General features: G+C 39.8%; 2 protein-coding genes across 13 annotated transcripts in view; both read left to right on the top strand.

Moving 5' to 3' along the window:
• Nucleotides 1–2,882, top strand: part of ABLIM2 (actin binding LIM protein family member 2) — a 140,417-nt gene extending 137,535 nt beyond the window's left edge. For all 7 annotated transcript variants that reach the window (XM_090139710.1, XM_090139712.1, XM_031588332.2 and 4 more), the window contains one exon: nt 1,151–2,882. In XM_090139710.1, coding sequence (XP_089995836.1) covers nt 1,151–1,264 — 114 coding nt within the window. In that variant the 3' untranslated portion in view covers nt 1,265–2,882. The remainder of the gene's footprint in view (nt 1–1,150) is intronic.
• A 10,695-nt stretch (nt 2,883–13,577) lies between these two features.
• Nucleotides 13,578–22,975, top strand: part of AFAP1 (actin filament associated protein 1) — a 108,749-nt gene continuing 99,351 nt past the window's right edge. For 5 of the 6 annotated variants that reach the window (XM_031588341.2, XM_031588339.2, XM_031588342.2 and 2 more), the window contains exon 1: nt 13,578–13,693. The gene's annotated coding sequence lies outside the window, so the exon portion shown is untranslated. Of the gene's footprint in view, nt 13,733–22,975 lie in introns of all 6 variants that reach the window. The other variant, XM_090139706.1, reaches the window with a different exon arrangement.

Here is a 22,975-nt window from a genome sequence, read left to right as displayed (position 1 = left end):
AAGACCATTCAAGGTAATTCAATGTAGTTACATCTTGAAAACAATTTCATTAATTTTCTTCGTGCAATTTACATTGCAAATTCATTGTTAATAAGTGGAAAATAGAATTTTGTTTTAAATTTGGTCAAAAAATAGAGTAGTGACATGGCAGTTGTGTCCTTTGTTGTCAGTTAATCCATTGTGGGACTATCAGGATGTGTTAGCATGCTCCCTGCCCTAATTTTGTCTGATAACAGAATAACTTCAAGGAAAGCTTTATGGAAAAGGAGAAACCATCCTTAAAAAAAAAAACATAGAAGTAATTTTCACTACACTGAATCTGTCCCTTTTAGATCATGTGCACTTAATACGGTGGAAACATTCATTGATAAAGCTAAAATGTTTGAAAAAGTGTTAGCCCACAGTTATCAGAAGAACTGTATACAATATTGTTTTATAATTCACACAATAATATGTGTGCATATACTACTTGTTGTTAGGCAAACTTTATACACTTTCATAATTCCATCTCTTTCCAATTCTTAATGCTGTTGTTCTCCCCTTTTAACTTTATATATATAAACATATGAAACATTAAATAAGAACATACTTCTTGGCATTTCAAAAAAGCTCTATCAGACTTGGCTTTCTGATACGACTCTACCCCCATGAATAATAGCATTCTGGATTTAAGAATTTAGCAGTGTCCTCTCTCCTTTCTATAAGACTGCTATTAGCAGACCAGTGCAGTGTCCAAGATTCTCATTAAAGATCAAGGAAAATAAATCCAACTCTGATTCTATGTTGGTATCAGTCTCTTTAAAATCCTGGAGTAGCTTAAATTTGTCTCAGTGTGCTCTGTCACCATCACACACCATGTGTAAACACATCCTTTTCCTAAAGGTTGTAACTTCCACTCAGTTGGGACTCTGTTGGAAAGATTGTTATTCTTATTTTTTTCCAAAATTCAGTAATGTTAACAATTTCATTTCCCAGCTGCTGTAAGCTAATGTGGTTTTGATGCTTTTTTTTGTTGTTGTTGTTATTCAGAATTTGAGAATTCAAACGTAATCCCAAATGCATTACTTTGTGATGTATTTTAAAACTTAAGAAGGGTAAAAATATTCCTGTGCACAGATTTTAACGACACCTTTGTGTTTTCATTTTGAAGAGACATTTGTCCCCTGAGGAGTTCCAGGAAGTCTTCAAAATGAGCATTGAGGAGTTTGATCGCCTGGCACTTTGGAAGCGGAATGACCTGAAGAAAAAGGCCCTGCTTTTCTAGTCCCTCATGGATAAAATATGTGCTTATTCAAAACAGAAATAGTCTTGCCAGAACTATCACATGCACTTGCTGTTGAACCATTGTCCGGCTTCATTGTGTTAGTATGTGTTGGAGGAAACAGGACAGATTAGATGGCAACACGTTGGAATACAAAGAATTTGCTAATCTTGCATTACCAGCTGGTTCAGTCAGTAACTCTGGTCCTACCCAGTTTACAACATGCAAAAATCTAGCTTTAAATTTATTGTTGCTTGCAGTTATTGCTTGATGCAAATGGAAATTCTGAAAGGAAGAGAAAAAGTGTAGCTGTGACAAAGGAAATCTGACATTTTGTTTCATTAAGTTTTAAAATACAATTTTTACAAAATCGAGTAATGAATATAAAATTATGTAATGGAGGATCACATGTGATTAGAAATGTGGTAAAAGCCAAAGAAAAGCATGTCCACAAGCAATTATTGCAGCTCTTTATGTGTGGTACTTTTTAAGAATGAAAGGAAAAATACAGAAGCACCTTAATTCTTCTTATACTTTAGACACAGCCTATTCTCTAAAAGGTCATTTTTGTCTAAACGGTAATAACTAGCTATCTTTAATTACAGCACAAGAGTTTTTATTTTATTAAGAATATATTGTGACATAAAGCACTTATTATGACTAAAATGTATACAGAGACCTACTTAAAAATTTAGTCCCGTTCATCAGGAAAACAGAAGCCTTATACAAAACTGGTGTAAGAGTGTATTGTGACAGTTAATAGTGTTTTCCTACTATCTTGGGGTATTTGGGGAACTTTTTTTTTTTACATTTCATGCTGATATAAATGCCATGCAATCTTAATTATATGTAGATAAATATGTCTATCTATAAGGATTTTTTTCATTTGTATGTTGTCAGGAAAGATATTTTTAAGTTCTCCACTTTCTGGCTTTATATCATAAGCCATGAGAATGGTAATGGCAATTGGTAGGTGTGGAAATTGAACAGTTCAGCATAAAATGTAACAAAAAAAAGCTTGGTGTGCTCTATCAATAGTATATCAAATTATAATCAAATATATGGAGCCCTCATGCATTACTATTTGCATGTTTCTGTAGAAATCAATTTAAAAAAAAATCCCTATATGATACTGGTGCAGTACCTTGGAACTATCTTAAATAACAAGCAAAGGTAACAAAATCTGAGCATTTGATATGAGCTCTTAATATCTCTTCCAACTGGAAGACTGTATTAAATTTAATAATTTCATATGGTCAGAAGTATGGTTGCTGACAAAGAATGATTCAAAGTGAGTTGCTAGTTTTGTGTGATACTAAAAGAACATTATAAAAAAGTACATTTTTCAGCCATGTGTCAGTATTCTGCATTTTTACTGCCTTGAATGTTTGTATTCACTTCCTACTTCACTATGTCTTTTTGCATAAGTAAATGGTTAATATATGCACTACAACACAGTTTCAACTGCCCAAGCATTGGAAAAATCATAGCATTGAACATGCCTTCTTCCAACTAATTTTCAAAATCCATATTGTTGGAAATATTTTCTCATGACCTAAATGTTTTGTCTGATGATTCAAACGTTTAAAAAAATCATTAAAACAAAGACATAACTGAATAACTGTGCTAATTGTGTATAATTTATTCATTGTATTTCTGTTCTGGACATGTTCTTCCAATTACATTAATGTAACTATTATGTTATTTGCATTAGGTTTTCTCAACAAGGAGACAGGATATCTTTTGTTGTGAAGTGTACCTCTGACTGTAAATTTTCTGCAAAGTTGTTTGTAACTTAAACAATCATGGAACAACTGACACATCAAGCAAAATCTGCTTCACTTTCAGATTCTGAGGGGCAGTATAAGGATAAAAAAAGGGGGATAGGCTCTTTAGCAGTGTCTGTTGTGATGGGATAAGGGGAAATGGTTTCAAATTAAAAGAGTGGAGATTTAAATTAGATACAAGGAAACAGTTTTTTTACAATAACAGTGGTGAGACACTGAAACAGGTTGCCCAGAGAGGTGGTGGGTGCCCCATTCCTGGAGATATTCAAGGTCAGGTTGGTCGGGGCTCTGATCACCTGATGGAGCTGTAGGTGTCCCTATTCACTGCAGGGGAATTGGACTAGATGACCTTAAAGAGCCCCTTCTAACTCAAATGATTCTATGATGTTCAGTGTACACACCAGTCTTAGTAGCCAGTCTTAATTGAGAGCTCGTAATCACCCATAGGCAACACCCATAATGGTCTGCAACCTCGGAATAGCTCATTATGTCTTCATATTGCAGTCAAATCCAGCCAATCTGAAATGTGATTGGCATGGCTGATTGGGCACTTTGGACTTGATACCTAAATCCAGGAGAGTAAACAGCTGAAGAAAGGTCGTTAATATAGTTGACCTTGATGAAAACTACCATTCTCATCTGTATGTTCCTTGGGCATCAGATTAATTACATACATCTTTTCTATGGAAATATTGCAGGTTGATAGAGGAAATCCATATATAGGTGCAGATCACATACAGGTTTAATGTGGATCTTCATAAATAATGTGAAATTGCTTAACAACAGTTAATGCAGATATCAAGCAACACTTGATCAAGAACTCCACACTGAAGAATGTTGTTATCCAGATCTTTGGCAGATGACAAGTGAGGACAATCAAAGCTTGTGAGCTCTGTTTTACCCAACCATGCTGTTTTGAGCCAGTTAATCTGTTATAATGCCAACGGCTTAAAAGTATCTTCTGAAGCTCCTCATCCTACCTGAGCTAAATCAGATAAAATTCTCATTTTGCATACCCTCATGTTGATGTTTCAGTTCACGAATACCAGTTCTAATGATAGTAGACATCTATACCTAGGGTTGATACCACATTATCTACCTATACATCATTCTATTTTCTCTTTTATGGTCAGTCAAGAGATAATAGAACTTTGAGGACATCTTAGTCTTGAAACCAGTTATATGAATCTCAGTTGTCACATTTCTGTCCACTGAATGTATAAAAAAAACCAATCCATCTGCAGATGTGTAAATCACAACTATTTTGTCTTAGGTGAAAATAATTTGGTACAGGTGAAAGTAGTAAGCCAACAATCTCAGTAAATTGGTGGATTATCACTCAAAACTACTGGCAGTTCGTAGACCACGTTACAAAATTACTTTCAGGACAACAGAATGGCACTTTGACTTGCACAGATTTCATAGAAGGCCTTAGTAGTGTTATTCTTTATACTGCTCACCAAATAGGCATGTATTCAATGCCAAACACACAAAAATGTTCTAGAAGACATTCAGTTTATCAACTTTTGTTCCTGCTGCCAGCCAAACCATAAAGGAATTTTGGCTTCCATACTCAAAATCTTTGCTGATGTTAGATGAAGAAATACTTTCATGTATCCTTCTTATTTCATTTCCCTCAAAGTTTGAAATGGTCTGTAGATGTCTGTTCAGTGCAGAGATGGCATAACTCAATAAGCTGTTCCCTTTTTCAGATGGCACATGTCAGTGTATCACTCTATATTTCAAGTATCTGCTGTCACATGGTGTAGAGACTAGTCAGTAGTGCTTTGTTGCATATCTAAATTCTCATTTATAATATGATTCTATATGTTATATTTGCCAGCAGACAACTATACTAGTGTGATAGAGACTTAAAATGAGCAGTAATTCCCTGTACTGCTAGATCCTCTGTACATCATCATAACTCCATAAGCCAGAATATGGCAAACCAGAGCATACAACATTAGTGTTTATAAATTTATCATATCTTCCTCATTTAAAAACTGTAAATTAGAATTTTGGTCATGTAGTCTACTTTCAGTAACTTGAAGTATCTCATAGATTAACATGTACATAATTAATGTTCTGGTTTATTTCTAAATTTCCATATACTAATCTTAAATAGCATTATGAAATGGAAAACACATTTCAGAATGGTTAGGTAAATCTTTGCCAGAATTTTCCTTCTAATAGCATGGTCCAGTACTGGCAGAACAAATTCATAGTCTCAAAAAATCATTGGTTATTTTTTTAAGATTATGCTCTTTATCATTAGGTATTGTTCCTTGTTTTCAAGGAAATTCAGTCTTTCAGCACTTTGGTAAGTATGGATGTGCCTATATAGCTCAAAAGGATCAAGGTAACGCTTGATGGAACCTATCTTGATATATATTCAAAAAGCAAGGGAATTCTGTCAAACATTTCATTTTCATACCTGGATCTCATTTGTATGTCTCAGCTGTTCATGACAAGCCTGATGTATGACCTAATTCTCACCTCATGTATTTTAAAGGCATGTCTTAAACACAGGAATGAAAAAGCCACCTTATTTCATCATCATACTCTGAGACAAAGGAACACATGGATTTTTGTGGTTGACTTTCTAATGCTAAGGCATATCTGACCAACAATTCCAGATAGGAAACCATGCATGCCAGATTACTATTACAGCTGTCTGAGAAGGCTGGACATTTTTGTCTGACCTTCTGCTATTTCTTTTCGTTGTGGTTCAGTGGAGAACTCTGGAAGCTAGAATAGCAGAAACAGGGAAGTAGACTGTTGAGAAGCTACCTGGAATCGAAAGATCCCCTAAGACAAGGTTAGTTTTACAGAAACAAAAGGATGTAGCTCAGATCAAAAGAAGTACGTTGTATTCTATTCCTCATTTTGGTGAGGAACCATCTATTCAGATTTCCCCAAGTGTGATTAAGTCAGACCATCAGTTTTATTAGCCTTTCACAGGTCTGCAGGAAAAGGCTGTTCAACTATTTGCAGATGAGCTGGAGGAGATCTCAGGCACTGCCAACTGCGTGGCACATGGGCTCCAGAGTGTCACTCTCCTTGTATGTGAGAAACAGATTCATATTCTTCTAAGCTTCTCAATATCTAGGTTGAACACACATTTTTTTCAGACGTCTTGTGTATCTACCAAAAAAAAAAAAAAAAAAAAAAAGAGGAAGACTTTCTGCTATCATAGTGAGAGACTGCAAACCTCTTGCACATGTCCGTGTCAAATCATACTGGAGGTTTGCATTTTTTCATACTCAGTATGCCTCTGAGATGTAGCCAAACCCTTCTCACTCTTTCTGCTCTAAGAAAACTGTGTTAGAAAAGGTGCTACTCAGGAACAACGCATGTGTGAGAAATGGTAGGTCTCAATAATTTACTTATCTGATGGTAAAGTTGTAAGCACACACAGCAAGCTGAAGCTTGTTTGTCAGGTTACTGCAGCTGGTTACTGTTTTCTTCTCACATCCGTCATGTCTCTGATAAAGGCTTAGAGAAACTAACAACAGACAGGAGCCCCTGTCCCGCATAGATGTCATCTAAATATATAGTGAATCAAAGCTTTAACAATGAGACTTTTCAGTCTCATCTATGATGTATTTAACATTTGTTAGAAGAAAACTGGATCCTTGATTTCTTTTCCTGAATCTTGTCAATTTTTTATCCAGAATGATTTGTGGTTGATCTGTTTTCCCCACTTGCTCTGATAAATGCGTTGATTGCATCCTCTACTCATCTCTCTGCTAACAATTGTAATCTCTTTAATCTTCAATTTTCATCTGAGATGAAAACCATCCTGTGACACTGATAATTATTCTGCAAGCTCCTCTCATAACTTGATGCAGGAGGTGGGCTGATTCAGAATAAAGGGATGACAGTGTTTTACATTCAGCGTGGTATGATAAATATTCTAATATCTATTTATTTATTTTTAACAGGGGAAGAAGAATGATAAGAACGGCTTTGGCTCTTTACTACAAATTTGCATTATGCTGAAACTCTGCTTGAACCAATCACATTATTGCAAACATATTTACCTAAGTGGGTATTCTTCTGAACTCCAAGAGTTAATTTTTTCCACAACTATCCCCATGTTTCTTTATTAACTGATAATTAAATAGATAACAGGATAGATAGTAAATCAACCAAGCTAATGGTCTTTCTGAGTTTCCTTACAGTTGTCTGGCCTGATAATTTAGTTGGGATATTGGGTTAATACTCTTCTTGACAGTTGATAATTTTGCTAGTTGTGGTTTAAAAGAAAATCTCTCATGGACACAATTTGGGCAGCTCTGTTTTGCCAGCATAATACTAGGCATTTTTCACCTCCCAGCTAAGTTTTAATAGATAGCAGCGCTTGCAGCACTGTGTGAGGCGCTGCATGAGACATAAACGACATCAAATGGTTCAGATTTAATTCTTTCGCAATCATTTCTTCAGTGTAATAACTAGTTACTTGTATAGCACAGTAAAAATAACAACAATCAAAGGCTACTGAAAATATTTGATTTCATCCTCAATGGCACAAAAGAAAATAAATATGCAGTAGAAGCTAAAAGATATACTTTTTTCTGAGTAGGAGCTAGAATGAAAGGGTTCTGCAGAAGAACTTGGATTCATTAGCAGGACTGTGAGGAGCTGAATTTCAAGCCAGATACCTTTCTTCAGAACTCAGAAGTGCTTCTGAATATGTTCTATATAAATATAGGTAAATGACTATGTACTCTCACATTTACTTTGCGTTTGAACCTCTGAAATGGGCTTCCATATAAATTAGCACAATTCCGGCCTCCTGTGCTCACAGGATAATTTGAATTAGTAGTCCTGCTCTAATAAACATCAGTCTGGCAATACCTACTCTGGAATTACAGGTATTTATGATCATTTTCTCAGATCCCATCTTGTTTGTTTAAAAAATTAAAGCCAAATATCTACTGTAAGAAAATGCATAAGAAATAGAAATTTGGCATGATTTTGTAGGCATGGAGATGATAGGTTGGACTAGATGATCTTAGTGGTCTTTCCAACCTTAATGATCCTACAAGTCTATGAAATGGAGACGCCTACTACTTGTGACAAAACCTTACAAAGATGCCAACTCTACAACATCACATCTTGAATTTCAAACACTGTACAGAAGGCTAACATTAGAGCAGCATATTTACAGCCAGAAAGAAGGTCTTTTTTCATTCAAAAACTTTCTAATTCATTACCTTAAATTGAAGAAATGGGGCAAGTTTTTATAGCAGAAAGCTGTATAATGTATGGCTTTGTAACTTTTGCAAGGATCAGTAAAAGCAAACCTGGCCAAGATTTATTGAAGGAATAAGAAGACTACTCATGTAAACAAACAAACAAACAAAAGACTGATAGAAGACTGATTGCGCTGCAGCCAGTCAACTCATGAGTAATAGCTTTTCCATTGCTCACATAAGAGCGTGAGGAGCCGGTGTTGTAAAACACAGTGGGTTTAGTTGAACTGTTGAGAACTTCAACAGAATTGCCCAGACATGATTTTGACAGATTGCAAGTGTAAGAACTGACTGTCCCCTGATCTTGATGATAAAGATGAAGAGGGGAATGTGTTGTTCAACAGTGTAGGAGACAGGGGGAAAGACAGGGGAGGACTGAGGTTCCATTTTTGATACCATTTTGCTTGAGTTCAAAGAAAGCAGGAACAAGAAGGCAAAGTTTACAAGAAAACTTGCCTGAATGTGTTCAACTCTAATGTAAAACATAAAAATAATGAGACTAGGGTTAAAGAAACAAAGAAAATACTGATAACCTATACTTGTACTGCGGAGATTTGAAGCTACTTTTCAGTGACACTAGGAGTTTAATGGGCAAAGAGTAAAAGGATTTAGCGTAGCATTTTAAAAATGTCAGGTGTTAAATGCTAAGCCCACTGAAATCAGTGGAAGTCTGATGTGCACAGAACTGCAAAGGTCAGGTTATACAGAGCTTTTTAAAAAGCTGGAATCAGCAGGGGGGATTGTTTTTAATGGGGAGTAACCACTTTTAGGTTCACAATCAGATTCTAGAAAGTATATATCCCTTTTTAATGTGATTCCTTTTCGCAAAATCAGTTAACAGTGAAATTAAGACAATAATTGGTTTTACATCTCTGTGAAGAGTGAGCAGTTGCAAATAATTTCACTGCGCCGGAGAGGACCTACATGTGTAGAGATGAGGGAGAAATAACTGAGTTGTTTGATAGCTGTGTTTGCTCTCTTCTTGAAGTTTCTGTCATACACACTTTTTAAATTTAACTTTCTACAGAAAGGTAAATGGCATTTCTGTAATAGGAAATTTTACCTATACAATAAATCCTTATGGGACACATACATACTTAGTACTAAGCAAGATTCCTGAAACAAATATTGAGAGTATATGTCAATTTTTTTTTTTTTTTTTTTTTTTTTGGGTATGTATTACCCCCAAAAACCCAACTCGTTGAAGATCTCCTTCAAAAAAACACATCTAGAAATTTCAGAAAGATGCTGTATATTTTGGTATTAACAAGGATGGAGTCTGCAGTAACAGGATCACGGAACATGATGAGGAAAGGAAGAGAAAAAATTACACTTTATTAAGAATTTTCTCTTCCTGATTTCTAAAAGTCTTAAGCCTCTAAGACAGCTGTAAGGAAAAATCACACTTTCCAGGTGACAGAGGATGAATTTTGTTCTAAAGAGCCATAACTTGCCAGCATGCTGCATGGGGCAGTGTGGCCATTGGGTGAAGTGCCATTGTAGTTGTAGTTTTCATATGTCTATTTGGAGAAGAAAAAGAAATGAAGCAGGTTGATTGTTGACAGCCTTTCTGGTACCAGACATACAGGATGTTTGTTACAGCTCTGATTTCACTTTAAGAAACTGACAAAACCATGCTTTTTTGGAGGCTGTTGAAAGAACTTACTGAAAAGTATTGAGCAGACTTTTGGGGAGTGCCACTCATCGCTTACATCATCCAATAGCTTTTATGGAATGGTTTATTTCACCAGGACATTGCCGAGGTTTTGGGGCCTCTTATACCACTAAGTTGTCTGATATGGACTCAATCCAAGGCATATTTGAAGGGGAACTGTGTATCTTTAAAAACTGACCCACGCTTTTGAATGCTTAAAGTACTGTTTTCCTGCCTTTTTACATTATTTAAGTGAGCCAAATCCAAATTGCTTGGAGTTTCTTAGAAGACATAAATCTCAACAAATGGTAGGGGATTTTTTTTTATCATGCCTGTGCTTCTCCAATTTCATCCAATGTTGATTATCCGAGGGGAAAAAAATTTTCAAACATGCATAACTCTCCTAAAGATAATAAATATGTTTTGTCATTGCGATAATTTTTCTTTCTTCAGCAATCCGGGGACAGTTGGAGTTCTGATTTTGTAAACAGCTATACTTAGATATTTTACTGACTGGAGTATTCTAATTATTTCCTTCCTTCTTTCTTTCTTTCTTGCTGGTATTGTTGTTTATTTTTTATTTGCTATGATTATATTCTTTTCTTTGTGATAACCCATGTTAAGATTACAAGAAGATTAGGACTCCCTGTGACTAGACTTCATCAAGTCATATACAAGATAAAGTCTGTTTCTACAGTAACAAAGTTACCCTTGATAGAGCAGAAAATTAGGGTGAATTACTGAGAACAAAGACAGCATTTGGAGCATTACATGGATGTCTGTTATAACCTGTAACTTGTTGGTTTTGTAATATAAAACTAGAAGGCACTTTTTCAAACATGAGGGATGCCTGTTTCAAACTGGGAGATTTGCGCACGTTTACCCTGTAGAACTTTGTGTTAGAAGATTATTAGTTTAAGAAGTTTATTGGGTGCATTGTATGACATACAGTCACTGTGAACCACAGGTTTCGTATTAATGGAGTGACTCAGTTCCCGTGCAAGAAACTCCTCAGTAATCGATTTATTTCAATCATGTTGTGCTCAGTGTGAGTTATACACTGTTCCTTTTAATTGTATAAAATAGATTTTGTCTTTAAATAGTGTCATTAACGACTCATAGGTAAGAAATTCAGTGAATTTCTAAGGTCTTTTTAGCAGCTCACAGAATGACATAGACAGACTCAGATTTGGGTAAAAGCTTCACTTCAAAATACTTTATTGTAGAAAGCAAGAATGCAAATAAGACAAAGTTCTTTGGAGCCCTTCAGCTTTAAGGGGAGTTTTACTCTGGAAGGAATCATTTTGCTGTCTGGTGCTCATCTCCATGACACACATTCCCTTCTTTTGACACTATGAAGTAACTCCCAGAAGACTAGAAGTACTCATCAGTTGCACCAACAGCCTGAGGACCGACAGCTTGCTATCTCATCAGCATGGGGCATGACACACTTCTTTTCCTATCTTCCTTGATATTACTTCTCAGCTGTGTTGTAGTAGAGCTTTTAAGTCTGCAGAGGGGTCACACGATTTAGGCAGAGGCTATGAATGGAAATATTACTTAATGTAATATAAGCATTAAAACACATCCTAGAAGTGCTTGCTGCAAGCATATGAATCAGTGGCACTGTGCATGGATTACACTGTATGTGCCAGAGCAGCCAAGAGCTATTCTGAATTTTCCAACAAAATCTTTTGGGCTGCTTCTACTAACTATCACGTTTTACAGGTCCTGATACCAATGAAGTAGCTCAACAATAGCTGAAAGCAACTGAACTGTGGAGAAGAGGTGTTATGGTTTAATTTTTCAAGGCTGACTAAGCCCTTTAACATTGCCAGAAAAATCACTGCTTCTAAGTGCTCCAAAGCCCTTCCCGCCAGCTCCCAGCGTAATGAAAAAAGCATAATGAAAACAGGCAGATAGCAGCATGCTGCTGCTGGAAGGGCTCACCCAGTCGTTCCCTGCCCATACCCAAAGGCAAGAAAGAGAACAGACAGAGGTGAGATTTAGTCATCTAGACAAGACTGGGTTGTAAATTTAGCACTCCAGTTTTAGGCTACAGAGCTCATGATGGTACTGCAATGTAAGTACAAAATAAGTAGAATTTTCCCTGATTTTGACTGTGACTCTGGGTATCACCCCTTTGCAGTGAATGAGGATGATAGGACAGAAGACCACAGAAAATCTGGCAGGATCACACAGACTTTTATTCACCAAATTTAAAAACTCTTAATGAGCTGTACATTCTGAAATGCGCAACAACATAAGCTACAAGCTTGAACAGAAGGATGAAATTGCATGTAGCATGTTCCACAACGCTCATTACAAGAGAACATTTGTGTATCCAACTGTTACAGCGAGGCAAAGTAAAACATGTTCTTACACCTAGTGGGATTAAAGATGAAAAAATTAAAGCTTTTTCTTTAGTAGCATTCCTCTGTGACCTTAGGTTTCCAGTTTCTTTATGGAAAGAGAAGATGATAAAAATGTGAGCTTGTCAAACTCGAAATGCAATTATCCACCTTGTGCAAGTTTTGCACTGGATCCACCTGCAACACTATTAAATGCTGACGCCTGCTTTCAGCTTTCCAAGGAAACTTGAAATATAAACTTTAATCAATATAATGCCTTTGATTAACATCCGGCTTATGTCGAGCTAAACTTAGAATGGTACAGTCAGAATCATTAAGGTTGGAAAAGGCCACTAAGATCATCTAGCCCAACCATCTGCCTACCACCAATACTACCCACAAAACCATGTTACTAAAAGTATCTCATCTACGCACTTCATGAAAGCCTCCAGGGACAGTGTCCCCATCACCTTCCTGGGCAGCCCGTTTCAGTGCCCAAGCACTCTTACCAAGAAGTTTTTCCTAATATCCAACCTGAATCTCCCTGGTGCAACTTGAGGCCATTATCTCTCATCCTATCAGTCTTACTTGAGAGAAAAGGCCAACCCCCACCTTGCCACAACCTCTTCTCAGGGAGTTGTCAGGAGTGATAAGGTCTTCCCTGAGCATCCTCTGTTTCAGACGAAATAATTCCATTTCCCTCAGGCTCTCCCCATAAGACTCGTGCTCCAGACTCTCCACAGCTTTGTTTCCCCTCTCTGGACATGCTCCAGAACCTTAATGTCTATTAGTGAGGGGCTCAAAAACGCACATAGTACTTGAGGCGCCACCTCACCGGATCTTAGATGGCAGAATCCAGTCCAATCCATTTCATAAATGAGCATGATTTTATACCATTTTAACAAGAGGGCTTACATCTTGATTTTGGACAAACAGTGACACGCTGCTTATTTGCGCGGAGCTGAATGTTGGACTGACAACATCTCCTGCACCTAAATGAGAGAAAGCCATGTGTGGAAGCTCAAATTATGATCTTGTGATATTTCAACATTTCTTCCTGGGGGAAGAAGAGGAAAAAAACTAAAAAAAAAAAAAAAGAGAGAGAGAGAGAGAGAGAGAGAAAGGAAGGGAGAAAAAAAGAACCATCCAGGCACTGCCCTACAGGACACACCTGCCCACGGGCTGCCGCCCCACCCCGTGCCCGGGGCCGCTTTGTCCCTCAGGCTCCGCCCCGGCCCCGCCCCGCCCCGCCGCGCCGTGCCCGCCCCCGTCCGCCTCCTCCTCCTGGCGCGGCGCTGCCTGCGCGCTGCTGGCTGAGCTGCGCGGCTGTGCGCGGCGCGGAGTTTGCTTTGTGCCCGCGGTCGCGACAGGACGGCCCGCAGGTAGGAGGGCTCCGCCCGCTCCGTCCCTTCTCGTTCCGGGTTAGCATCTCTCTTCAGAGCTCGGCGGGATGTGAGGGAGGGGAAGGGTTAGGGTGAGACAAGGGATTTTTCTGTCGAGGTTCTGCTTTGCTGGAAAGCATTCCAGCCCAGGGGCGGACAAACGGCACGAAGTCTCGTTCCCGTTTCTTGGCCGGGAGGTGCACGTGGAAAATGCTGTGAGCGAGCCCTAGCATCTGGCGGCGGCTGCTCGCCGGGCCCCACGTCGCCGCCCTGAGCCGTCCTCGCCGGGCTTCGGGAGACCGAAAACCCGGCGGAGATCCCCTGGAGGGAATCCCGGCGTCTGCGGTACCGAAAGCGGCATCCCTTCCCGGCGAGAGGCGGCAGCCTGGCTGCCGGGAGAGCTGCCGCTTTGTACAGCTGAGAGTTTCGCTGTTTTCTGCCTTTTAGGGTGGGAAAAGGTGGTCTCTCTCCAGACTTTGCCATTTGAACTTGTTTCATCATAGCAGGGAGATTGCATCATGTTACAGTCTTGGATTCAGTAAGGGCAAAGGCAAAATGAACCATCCTTCCAAATCTATCCCATTGGCTTCTCCATCTGACCCCCTCCTTTTTATTTCCTGTTTAACAGAAAGGTTAAAACTAAAAAGCAGCGTGTGATTGGTAGAAGGCTGCTCAGTTCACAGCGACGTATTTTGATTTCTTCCACTGAGAGTTTTTTTTTGGAAACTCAATTTTAACTTGGTCTGTTCTCAGTGTGGATGTGTGCGGGGGGAATATAGGAAACTTAGCGAAGATAGAGACCGTAGGAAAACAATCGGTGGCAAAAGAGAGCTGAATAAGCAGCTAAACAGATGTTGCTTTACATATGAGGAGCCCTGGAGTCAGAAGAACTGAATGGATTCAGATGGGCACCCTCCAAAAGCATGGCATCCACGTCCCCAGAATCACAGAGCAGATGAATGAGTGCCCGTGTCCCAAAGGCCGGGCAGGATGGATGTCAGGAACTGAAGAGTGTTTAGCTGATGTCCCCTATGGATGCTATACCAGTACTTTGATTCACCTAACACTTGCAGTGTTTGTGCCTGTTTACATGTCAGACCTGTGTAAGGATTGATCTTTTCAGCTGAGGTCTGTCTGTAATGGGTCTCAAAGCAAGCAAGATCTGATTAAATGTTGTACAGCAATCTGGAGCTTCCTTGGCTTGCAGTTCTTTTGTTCTTTGTGCAGTTCTTTGTTTTGTGTCGGAGGTTGAACTGTCACAGCACAGCTCAGTTTGGTTCTCAGAGGCATTTATCCCAAGTGTGGTATCACCCTTACAGGTGCTCTCACTGTTTGCTCTGAGTGTTACAGGACCACCCATTTCCTGCAGGGAAATGGCATTTTTATGGAGGGCTGCTTCTCTGATTGCCCAGGAAGAGCTGAGATGGGGGTACAAGGGAGCAGCTTGGCAGCCAGATGGACCCATCCATCAACACACTCCTTTATGGGCACTCGGTGCCCTTCAGTCACCCTCATGCCTCCTGGTGGTCTCTATGGGAAGAGCTGCTCCATTACTTTTGAACAATTCCTTTTTCCTTTTGGTACTGGGGTGGAACCAGACCAAATTCTGCATTAGAGCTGGAGGGAGAGCAGTGCTGCCTTTCTGGGGCTGTAGGGCACCAGATGGGCTCAGAAGAATTTGATATGGATTCTGAAAAAAAAGCATCCTCAGTTTTCTTTGTGTGTCTGAACACGCTGTGATCACGGTGACAAGGCTGCTCACAGAACAATGAGCAGACATCTCCTGCCTTTGGCGAAGTGCAGAACCGCTCGGTGTTTCCCAGGAAATATGCCAGCAAAATTCCAAGTGTTGCATTCTGTTCCTGGCTCGCAGGTGGATCTGTAGATACAAGGATTGGAAAGGTCTCTGGGGTCGTAATTTCATACACATGTGACTAATTGTGGTGTTCCTTTCAACGGTGCAAAAGGAACCTGCAGTAAGGTCAAAGCAGGGATTGTCTTGCCCAGCTGCTCACTGCAGACTTCCCCGGGACATTGCCTGGGGACAAAGAGCTGGTGTTTCCAGGCTGCTTTGTGCAATCTGGAGTCAGCCAATTTAATTTCCGCCCATTTTCAAAAGTTTCATATCTGATACCCCTGTCAATGAGAGCCCTGTTAATGGGGGCCTGCTTGGTTAAGTGCTTTGTTCAAGGCTGGGCTCTTTGTGTGGTGTGGATGGGACGAGGAGGAAGAATGGATGTGCTCTGTATTCATTTGCAATAGATCTCTGTCGTGCGTGTGGCATGCAAGGACTTTGTGTCCAAACTCATATACAGTTAACTCTGTATTATTGTGGTTTTACTCATTATTGTGGTATCAACTCTTGAAAAAATCATTCATCCCTTCCAGTTACACTGTTGAGCTATCTTTACATTTGCTCATGGCATAAAACATGAGTGGTATGAGTAGTGAGATTTGGCTGTTCAAGCTCCTGAGTACCCTTAACAGAACACTGCCACTATGACCTAACAGTGATCATATCCCTCTTAGAGCATCCCTAGGAGAGTACAATGAGCAAAGGATGAATCAACATCTGTTCTGTTTTTTAACACTATCAAGAAATCTGGGAATGAATTTCTTAAGAGGATGTTTTATAGGTTTGTTTTTGTATAGATGTAGTGGTATCTTAAAAGTCAGTGTTGTGTGCTTGTCAATAAAGTAACCAGAACAACATAGGATAGTTCCTATACAGACTTTTCCTAAACTGGAAGAGAAATAAACATTTAAAAAATCTCTGCATTATTCTTCTTGTGGTGACAGTGGTGGATGGGTTTTCTTTTTTAGTAACTGGGGTTTTCTGATGCCAGCATCTCTCTGCCCATATTTTTGAGCTGAATGCTAATAGCTGTCTCTTTGGAGGACAGTTGTTGGTTATGTCTCTATTGAGCCAAAATCTTGACAAAATGCTGACTAAGTATGTAGCCTTCCATTAATAAGTGCCAGAAAAATGTGCTCAAGTGATTTCAGATTCAATCTGCAATCTAGCTGATTATCTGTCTCAAAGATAACAGGTTTTTACCCCCATGAAGCACAGCACTTTGTGTATGCGAAGTAATTGCTGTGAGTTGGACTGAATATATATTATTCATTAGGGGACTGTCATCATATCATGTTTGTGAAATCCCCAAAGTCTCTTATCACTTTCCTAACCACTTCCAAACGCTTATGGAAAACAAGATCTTGGTGTCCTTCTGCATCACTGGCTGATGTTCTGTCTCACTGAATTCAGTCTGTGCGTGCTGGTAGCCACTTTCAGTGAGCATGTTTGCTTAGTTCATCTAAAATAAAGAGACTTTGGGAAAGTGGCTTAATTCTTGGATTCACGTTATCGGGGACAGCACTCTTACACAGAGAACATGTACTGTTATCTCAGTTCTGCAGAGAAGCAAATAGCAAAAGCTCTTTAATATGCTTCTTTCATGCTCAACCACTGTTATAAACTGCCCTCCAGTGTATGAAGGCTCAATATTTGGTTGCTGTGGGTGGATCTTTTTTCTTCATTCAAGTGTTTAAGTATCTTTTTCAAACTTACCTGCTCCCTCATTGGATGCGCATGCTTTTGGCATTGCTGCTGTCCAAACATGGAGCAGAAGATAAGGGAAGGCAAGGAAGGAATTCCTCCATTATTAGCAATGAGCAGGTCCAGATTTTATTTTGCTTCAGTGTTTCTTCCCAGGAGCAGCTGCAAATAGAGAACACAGTGTGACCTTCGCTGCAGCTCCTAGTGCAGCCATCAATCAGGTCTGGCAGGGGCTTTATTGCGTCTGTCAGAGGTGCTCGTAAGCCACATGCTGTCTGGTTTGGGGAGGGGGTGGGAACAAACAAACAAAGGGAACTACTGTTGGTTTTGCTTGAAATAAAATAAATGTGAGTGAGCTTTTCCCATGTATGCCAGCTTTGGAGACGGATTTCAATTTTTACTATGAGTCATTGGTCTGATTAATAAAATGGGATCAGCAGTTGTCCCATGCCTCGGCGTCCCTAGCAAACCATTCACAAACTAATGCATCCTCACCTGCAGTCAGTGCTCTCTGGTTAATCTTAGGTGATAATTTTACCAAGGAGTTGATACAGTTAAATTATTTTAGGTAGTTTGTTGCACACGGATGTTAGCAAAGGTTGGATATTAGGAAAAATTTCTTCTCAGAAAGAGTGTTGAGGTGTTTGGAACAGGCTGTTAATGCACGTGGTGAGTCACTGTCCCGGGAGGTTTTCAAGGAATGGGTGGATGTGGCACAGAGGGACATGGGCTAGGTGGTCATAGGCATGGCTCGATGGTTGGACTCGAGGATGTTAGTGGTTTTTTCAACGTTAGCAGTTCTGTTAAGGAAAGGATTTTCAGACTTGTCTGAATCTTCGAGGAAAATAAGGCAGCTCTGTCAGATAGAACAGTTCTGGGGTTTTGTGGGAACGTGTGCCTTCCCAGCCTTTTCTAGGCTTGCATTTGGAGGCAAGTTCACAGTGAGCAAGCCCAGCTGATGAGCTCAGCTGATGATTGCATCCCACTTTTAAGCATGCAAAACATTATTCTCACCGTGTAAGTGCTTTGTATGTTTGCTTTGAGTTCATTTGTTATTGTTTTTTTTCCCTACCAGCGTTGATCTGCTTTTAGAATTCTACTGGAGTTCAAAACAATTTACGTTCTTAGATTTTTTTTTTTCACCGCTACAACAAATCCGTGCCTTTTTCAAATTCCTCTGCTGTCTTTCTCATGCCAGATCTGGAAGTGCAACTTTCTTGCCTTTTTTTCTGAGGGCTCACTCAGCACAGTGTGGCAGTCTGTCACTTCATGCTTTGCTGCCAGTTAAATGAGAGGTCAGAAGCAATCGGACAGGCAGCAGTGCTGGTGTGTGGCCCTATCTTCTCTTGTGGGCTTGTGTTTGTGTATATACAGATGGATGTACATGGATTTTAAGAGAATGTGTATAGGTACAGGTGATATGTATTATAGCTGACATTATAATAAGTGTCTGAGGGAAATGGCTAACTACTAATATACATTTAGTGTTGTTTCACTATCAGCTGAAAGGTTGAGGTTCTGAACTGCAAACTGGTAATGTGGGGTATAATGTATTACTTATTTTGCTTTTTAACCAGCCAGTTCTTGGCAGAAGCTGCCTTTTTTTACCAGGTTTGGGCAAGGAAGCTTGAATTGCCATAAGAAATCTGTAACAGCAGGTGCAAAGAAAGCGCTCAGAAAATGTGAAGCAGATCTAGGTGCCAGGGGAAGCTGAGCTGCAGAGGGGGTATTGTGATGTTGCTCTGCCACTGGACAGAGCATATAGTATAGATTAGACCAAAAAAAGTTACACTGATGGAGAGTAGAATTTATTTTTATAAGCCAAATATGTGCTGGGGAATAGAGTTAAATACTTACTGGACATTGTTGCTGGCTGTAGGAGAAAAAAGGAAAAGAAAAAATACCTTTAAATACGAAACAAATAACCTCACCTTTAAATGTTTAGAATGAACCATTTTTCAGCTCTTATTGAAATACGGTGTCAAAGAACTACCTTTGAAAAATGAAAAGATCTGCTTCTTTTGTGGAAAAAAAACATGGGGGCTGAGGAGCTTCTGTGAATATGTGGAGCGGATCTCTTCTCCTCGCCCCTATCCCTCTACCTGCACCATGTGCTTGCAATTAGGACAATGAAAAACTGCTAGTCCCCATGGGCAGGGGCTGATAGGTGCATGGTGGGTCCTTCAGGAAGAACCAAGGGAGCTGGAAGGAGGTAGAGGCTAGGTCAGGCCATGACATTTTGTTTTGAGCTATACAGGAATGAAATCCACCCTAAAGTGTCTTGGGAAAAATTCTGGATGGCGGCCGGTGTGAATAATGCTGAGTGCAGTTGGGTGGGACCCCACCTGGTTACAAAAACAATCGTATTTCCAAGGTTAGTTAGCTCTGTTGGAAAAAGAAGAACTATTAAACAAGAAAGGTCTCGTTTGAAAGGAAAATCCCAATTGGAGACCTTTAATCAAAACAAAAAACTAAGTCTCCCACTTCAGAAATTAATGAAAACAGGCCCCCAGATATGCAAACAACTGAAATCACACACCAGAACCCTTAGATAAGCAGAACAAATGTCCTCTGGGGAAAGGAAGAGCTGTTCCTTCTCTGGGAAAGTTTGTCTGTTCTTGTGGCTTCTGAACTTTTCATCTTCTCTGGGACTTTCTGCTGTCTTTGGTTCACTTTTTGCAGCTTCTTGGTGTCCTGTGTCTTTTGCTGGAGAAGTATTTATGCAAATGCTTAGCTTTAAGTCAGTGAATCATCTTTGATGTTGGCGAGATGAGTACGTTGGGCTGTATTTGTGTTTACGCTGCTCTGCAGAAAGGGAGCTCCAGCCAACACAAACCAGCTGGGTGGGTACATGGCAGCCTAGCATCAACCTTTCTTCCCCAGAATGGGCTGTCCCACTGACCTCTGGTCCTCTCCATGAGCTGATCTGGATCAAGCGTTACTCAACAGGCCAAGGAGGCAAAAAACACTGAATTTTAACCTGACTCAGGTTCCCATTTGTCTTTCAGTAACTGCTGTTACCATCTATCTGCTGTGACGGAGCCTCACAGCCACTCAGTGCGGCAATTTCCTTCATGTCCCATGTGGAAGGGCTTGCTGAGAGATGTCACCCCTTTAACCTCATCTCTTCCAGTTCTCTCATTTTTCTTTCCTCTTGCTTATAGTCCAACTGTGTAATTTTTTTAAATAATTTGAATGTAAAGGTTAGCTATGCTGAAGATTTCCCTCTAAATAGTCACTCTATAACTTGAGGATGGATGCAGTTAGGTTTACAAGACCCATGCACTATCTTCCCCAAGGAAACAGCTTAAATATGCTTAAATATTGGTTATACTGCAAAGAAAGCAAAAGCTATCTTGTAGAGGTATCATGGTTAGGGATTCCTAGGGATTTTTAGAGATTTGATGGATCTTCAGCTCTTCTTTTTTTGTGTCATGGTAATGTCATTCTAAGCACTATGGGACTAGCTCTGCTGTACTTGCACTTTCTGGTTCTTGGTCAGCATATCTGTGGGCTTCAGGATTTAAGCAGAAACTCAGATTGCCCCAAAGTTTATTGTACTTTATGAGAGCAAAGGGTAAAATCAGTCTTTGAGACTTGGTGTCATTTGGAATAGGTTTCCTGACATACCAGCCCTTACAAAAAAACAGCTGTTCTGAGGCTGTCATTCTGCCAGCTTGAAGGGAAAACAGCCAAACAAAGGAAAAATACCCTGCCAAATAGGGATCAGACCTTAGTGTGGTTTGAGTGTGCCTTAAGTAGTCTCAGTCTTTGCATTCACACTAGTTAAGTTCTTCTTTCCCTTCAGGGAGCTGACTTGGAAAGCAGTATTTATGACAAAGTTTGGCCCTCTCCCCCTACATCATTGTAGGGAAGGGCCACTTCCTTCTGTGGCCTAAGCACTCCTCTCTATGAGTCAATTTCTGGACAACCCAGAGCAAGATCTAATTGTAAACATCTGAAAGTACAGATAGATGAAATGAAGGCACACAGCTTCACTAGGTGTGACTGTGAAGTTATTCTCGACCAGGAGACCTCACCTGGGTGGTTTGGTAGCCAGGCTGGGCCAGGACCAAAGTTGCCCACAGACAGCAGAGCAGGAATGGGCACTTACTTGAGGTACAGCTTGAGCCATATATATATAGCCAAAGAATTATGTGCCTTTCTTGTAAGTTGTCATTAGTGACTTACAGAGCACTTTGTACCTATTGTTATTAGATCATAAAATATTGGTGACTTCATGAGATGGGACGAGAAATGGGAACTGTCAGGGTGCAGAGGGAGGGAGAGGTGGGAGTTAATCTCCCTGAAGACTAGAAACAAGTACTTGTGAGGATTTTGGTATGTTGCTCATCTCTCATCGGCCCTACTAGTGACTCAACAGTCCTGAGATTTCGATACTAAACCCTGATCCAACTGCATTTTAATGGAGTGCGTAGGAATATAAGAAGCATGTAGGTATCCCACAGCATTTCTTCTGCTACAGTCACCTCTCTTTTGAATAATTGTAGGAACACTTCTAAAAGCTGGAATAAGGAAGCATTTATGTACTTTTTAAATCTAGATGTTTTACCCGCAACACCATCGCATCACTTTTGAGCTGCAGTTGATAGAGGTTAGCTCACCTTGCCCTTCAGTCAAGGAAGAGCAAACATCTCACCTGCTCTTTTACAGCCCTGTACTTCTTATGTGAGCAGTGTCACATAATACTACGTGTTTTTTCTCTGATCGCATTCTCTAGGGTCAACTACAGCGCCCCTGCACCATCCCAGATCTGTTCCTTTCTCCATAACAATCTGCCAAAGTAATCGCTCCCCTGTTCAGTTCTGCTGCACCCAGTTCAGCAAAGCCAGAGAAGTAATCATACAATTCATGGAGGCTCTTACCAGCTGCAGGAGTAGTGGGACAGAGTGTGGCTGTGGTGTATCTCAGCAGCTCACCATGGAGTCAGTAATAGATCGTGTGTTTCAGAAGGGTACGAAGTAATTGTGGGTAACCGTGTGTGTTTGATAACAGGGACTGGCAGAGTATAACTATGTGAAATCAGGCAAAGGATGTTACAAGAAGGTTTTTCCTTGGATTGGAGAAATCGTTATTGCTGGCATCATTTTCCAAAATTGTAAATATTGGGTATTTTCTCAGGTCAGCCTAAGAAAATGTTAAATTCCTTCTGTCATTGTTTCTTTATTAAAGTGAGAATTTCCTCACAGTGAGATTTTTGTCAAACTAGAAAATAATGAGGAAATGGATACTCTACATTCCCCAATGGAAGCTGTCCAAAGCAGAAGGGGAAAATGCCATTTCAGGCTGCTAAGAGCAAAATGATAAAAGACATCTGCATAAATAAATGATCGGTGGTTACTGTTTTCTCATTTAAAGTGCATTTTCATATGGAAATTTAAGCAATTACTTCTACTGTAGTAAACCTAACACAGCGTTTGGTAATTTATTCAATTTTTAATTTGTGTTATAATCACTGGGATAATTCTTTCTTTTGCTTAAGAATAGCATCCATATCTACAATGAGCTCCCTTCTGAATCTAGAAAGTGAATTTTTGTCATTGACTAATGAGCAGAGCATCAGTGACTTATGACCCTGTAATAGGACTGCTGGAAAATCACTGAACTCCATCAGAGAACCCTTTTGAGTGTGATTTTTTTGTTGTCTGCTACCATTATCTTCTTTTGCATTCAGCCTGTCTGCTTGCTACTAGTAGCAAAGA

The sequence above is a fragment of the Phasianus colchicus genome, chromosome 4, assembly GCF_987193195.1.
Source record: "Phasianus colchicus chromosome 4, bPhaCol1.hap1.1, whole genome shotgun sequence".
Classification (NCBI taxonomy): domain Eukaryota; kingdom Metazoa; phylum Chordata; class Aves; order Galliformes; family Phasianidae; genus Phasianus; species Phasianus colchicus.
The sequence above is the reverse complement of the archived record's forward strand: the minus strand, read 5'-3'. Positions and strand labels throughout refer to the sequence as shown.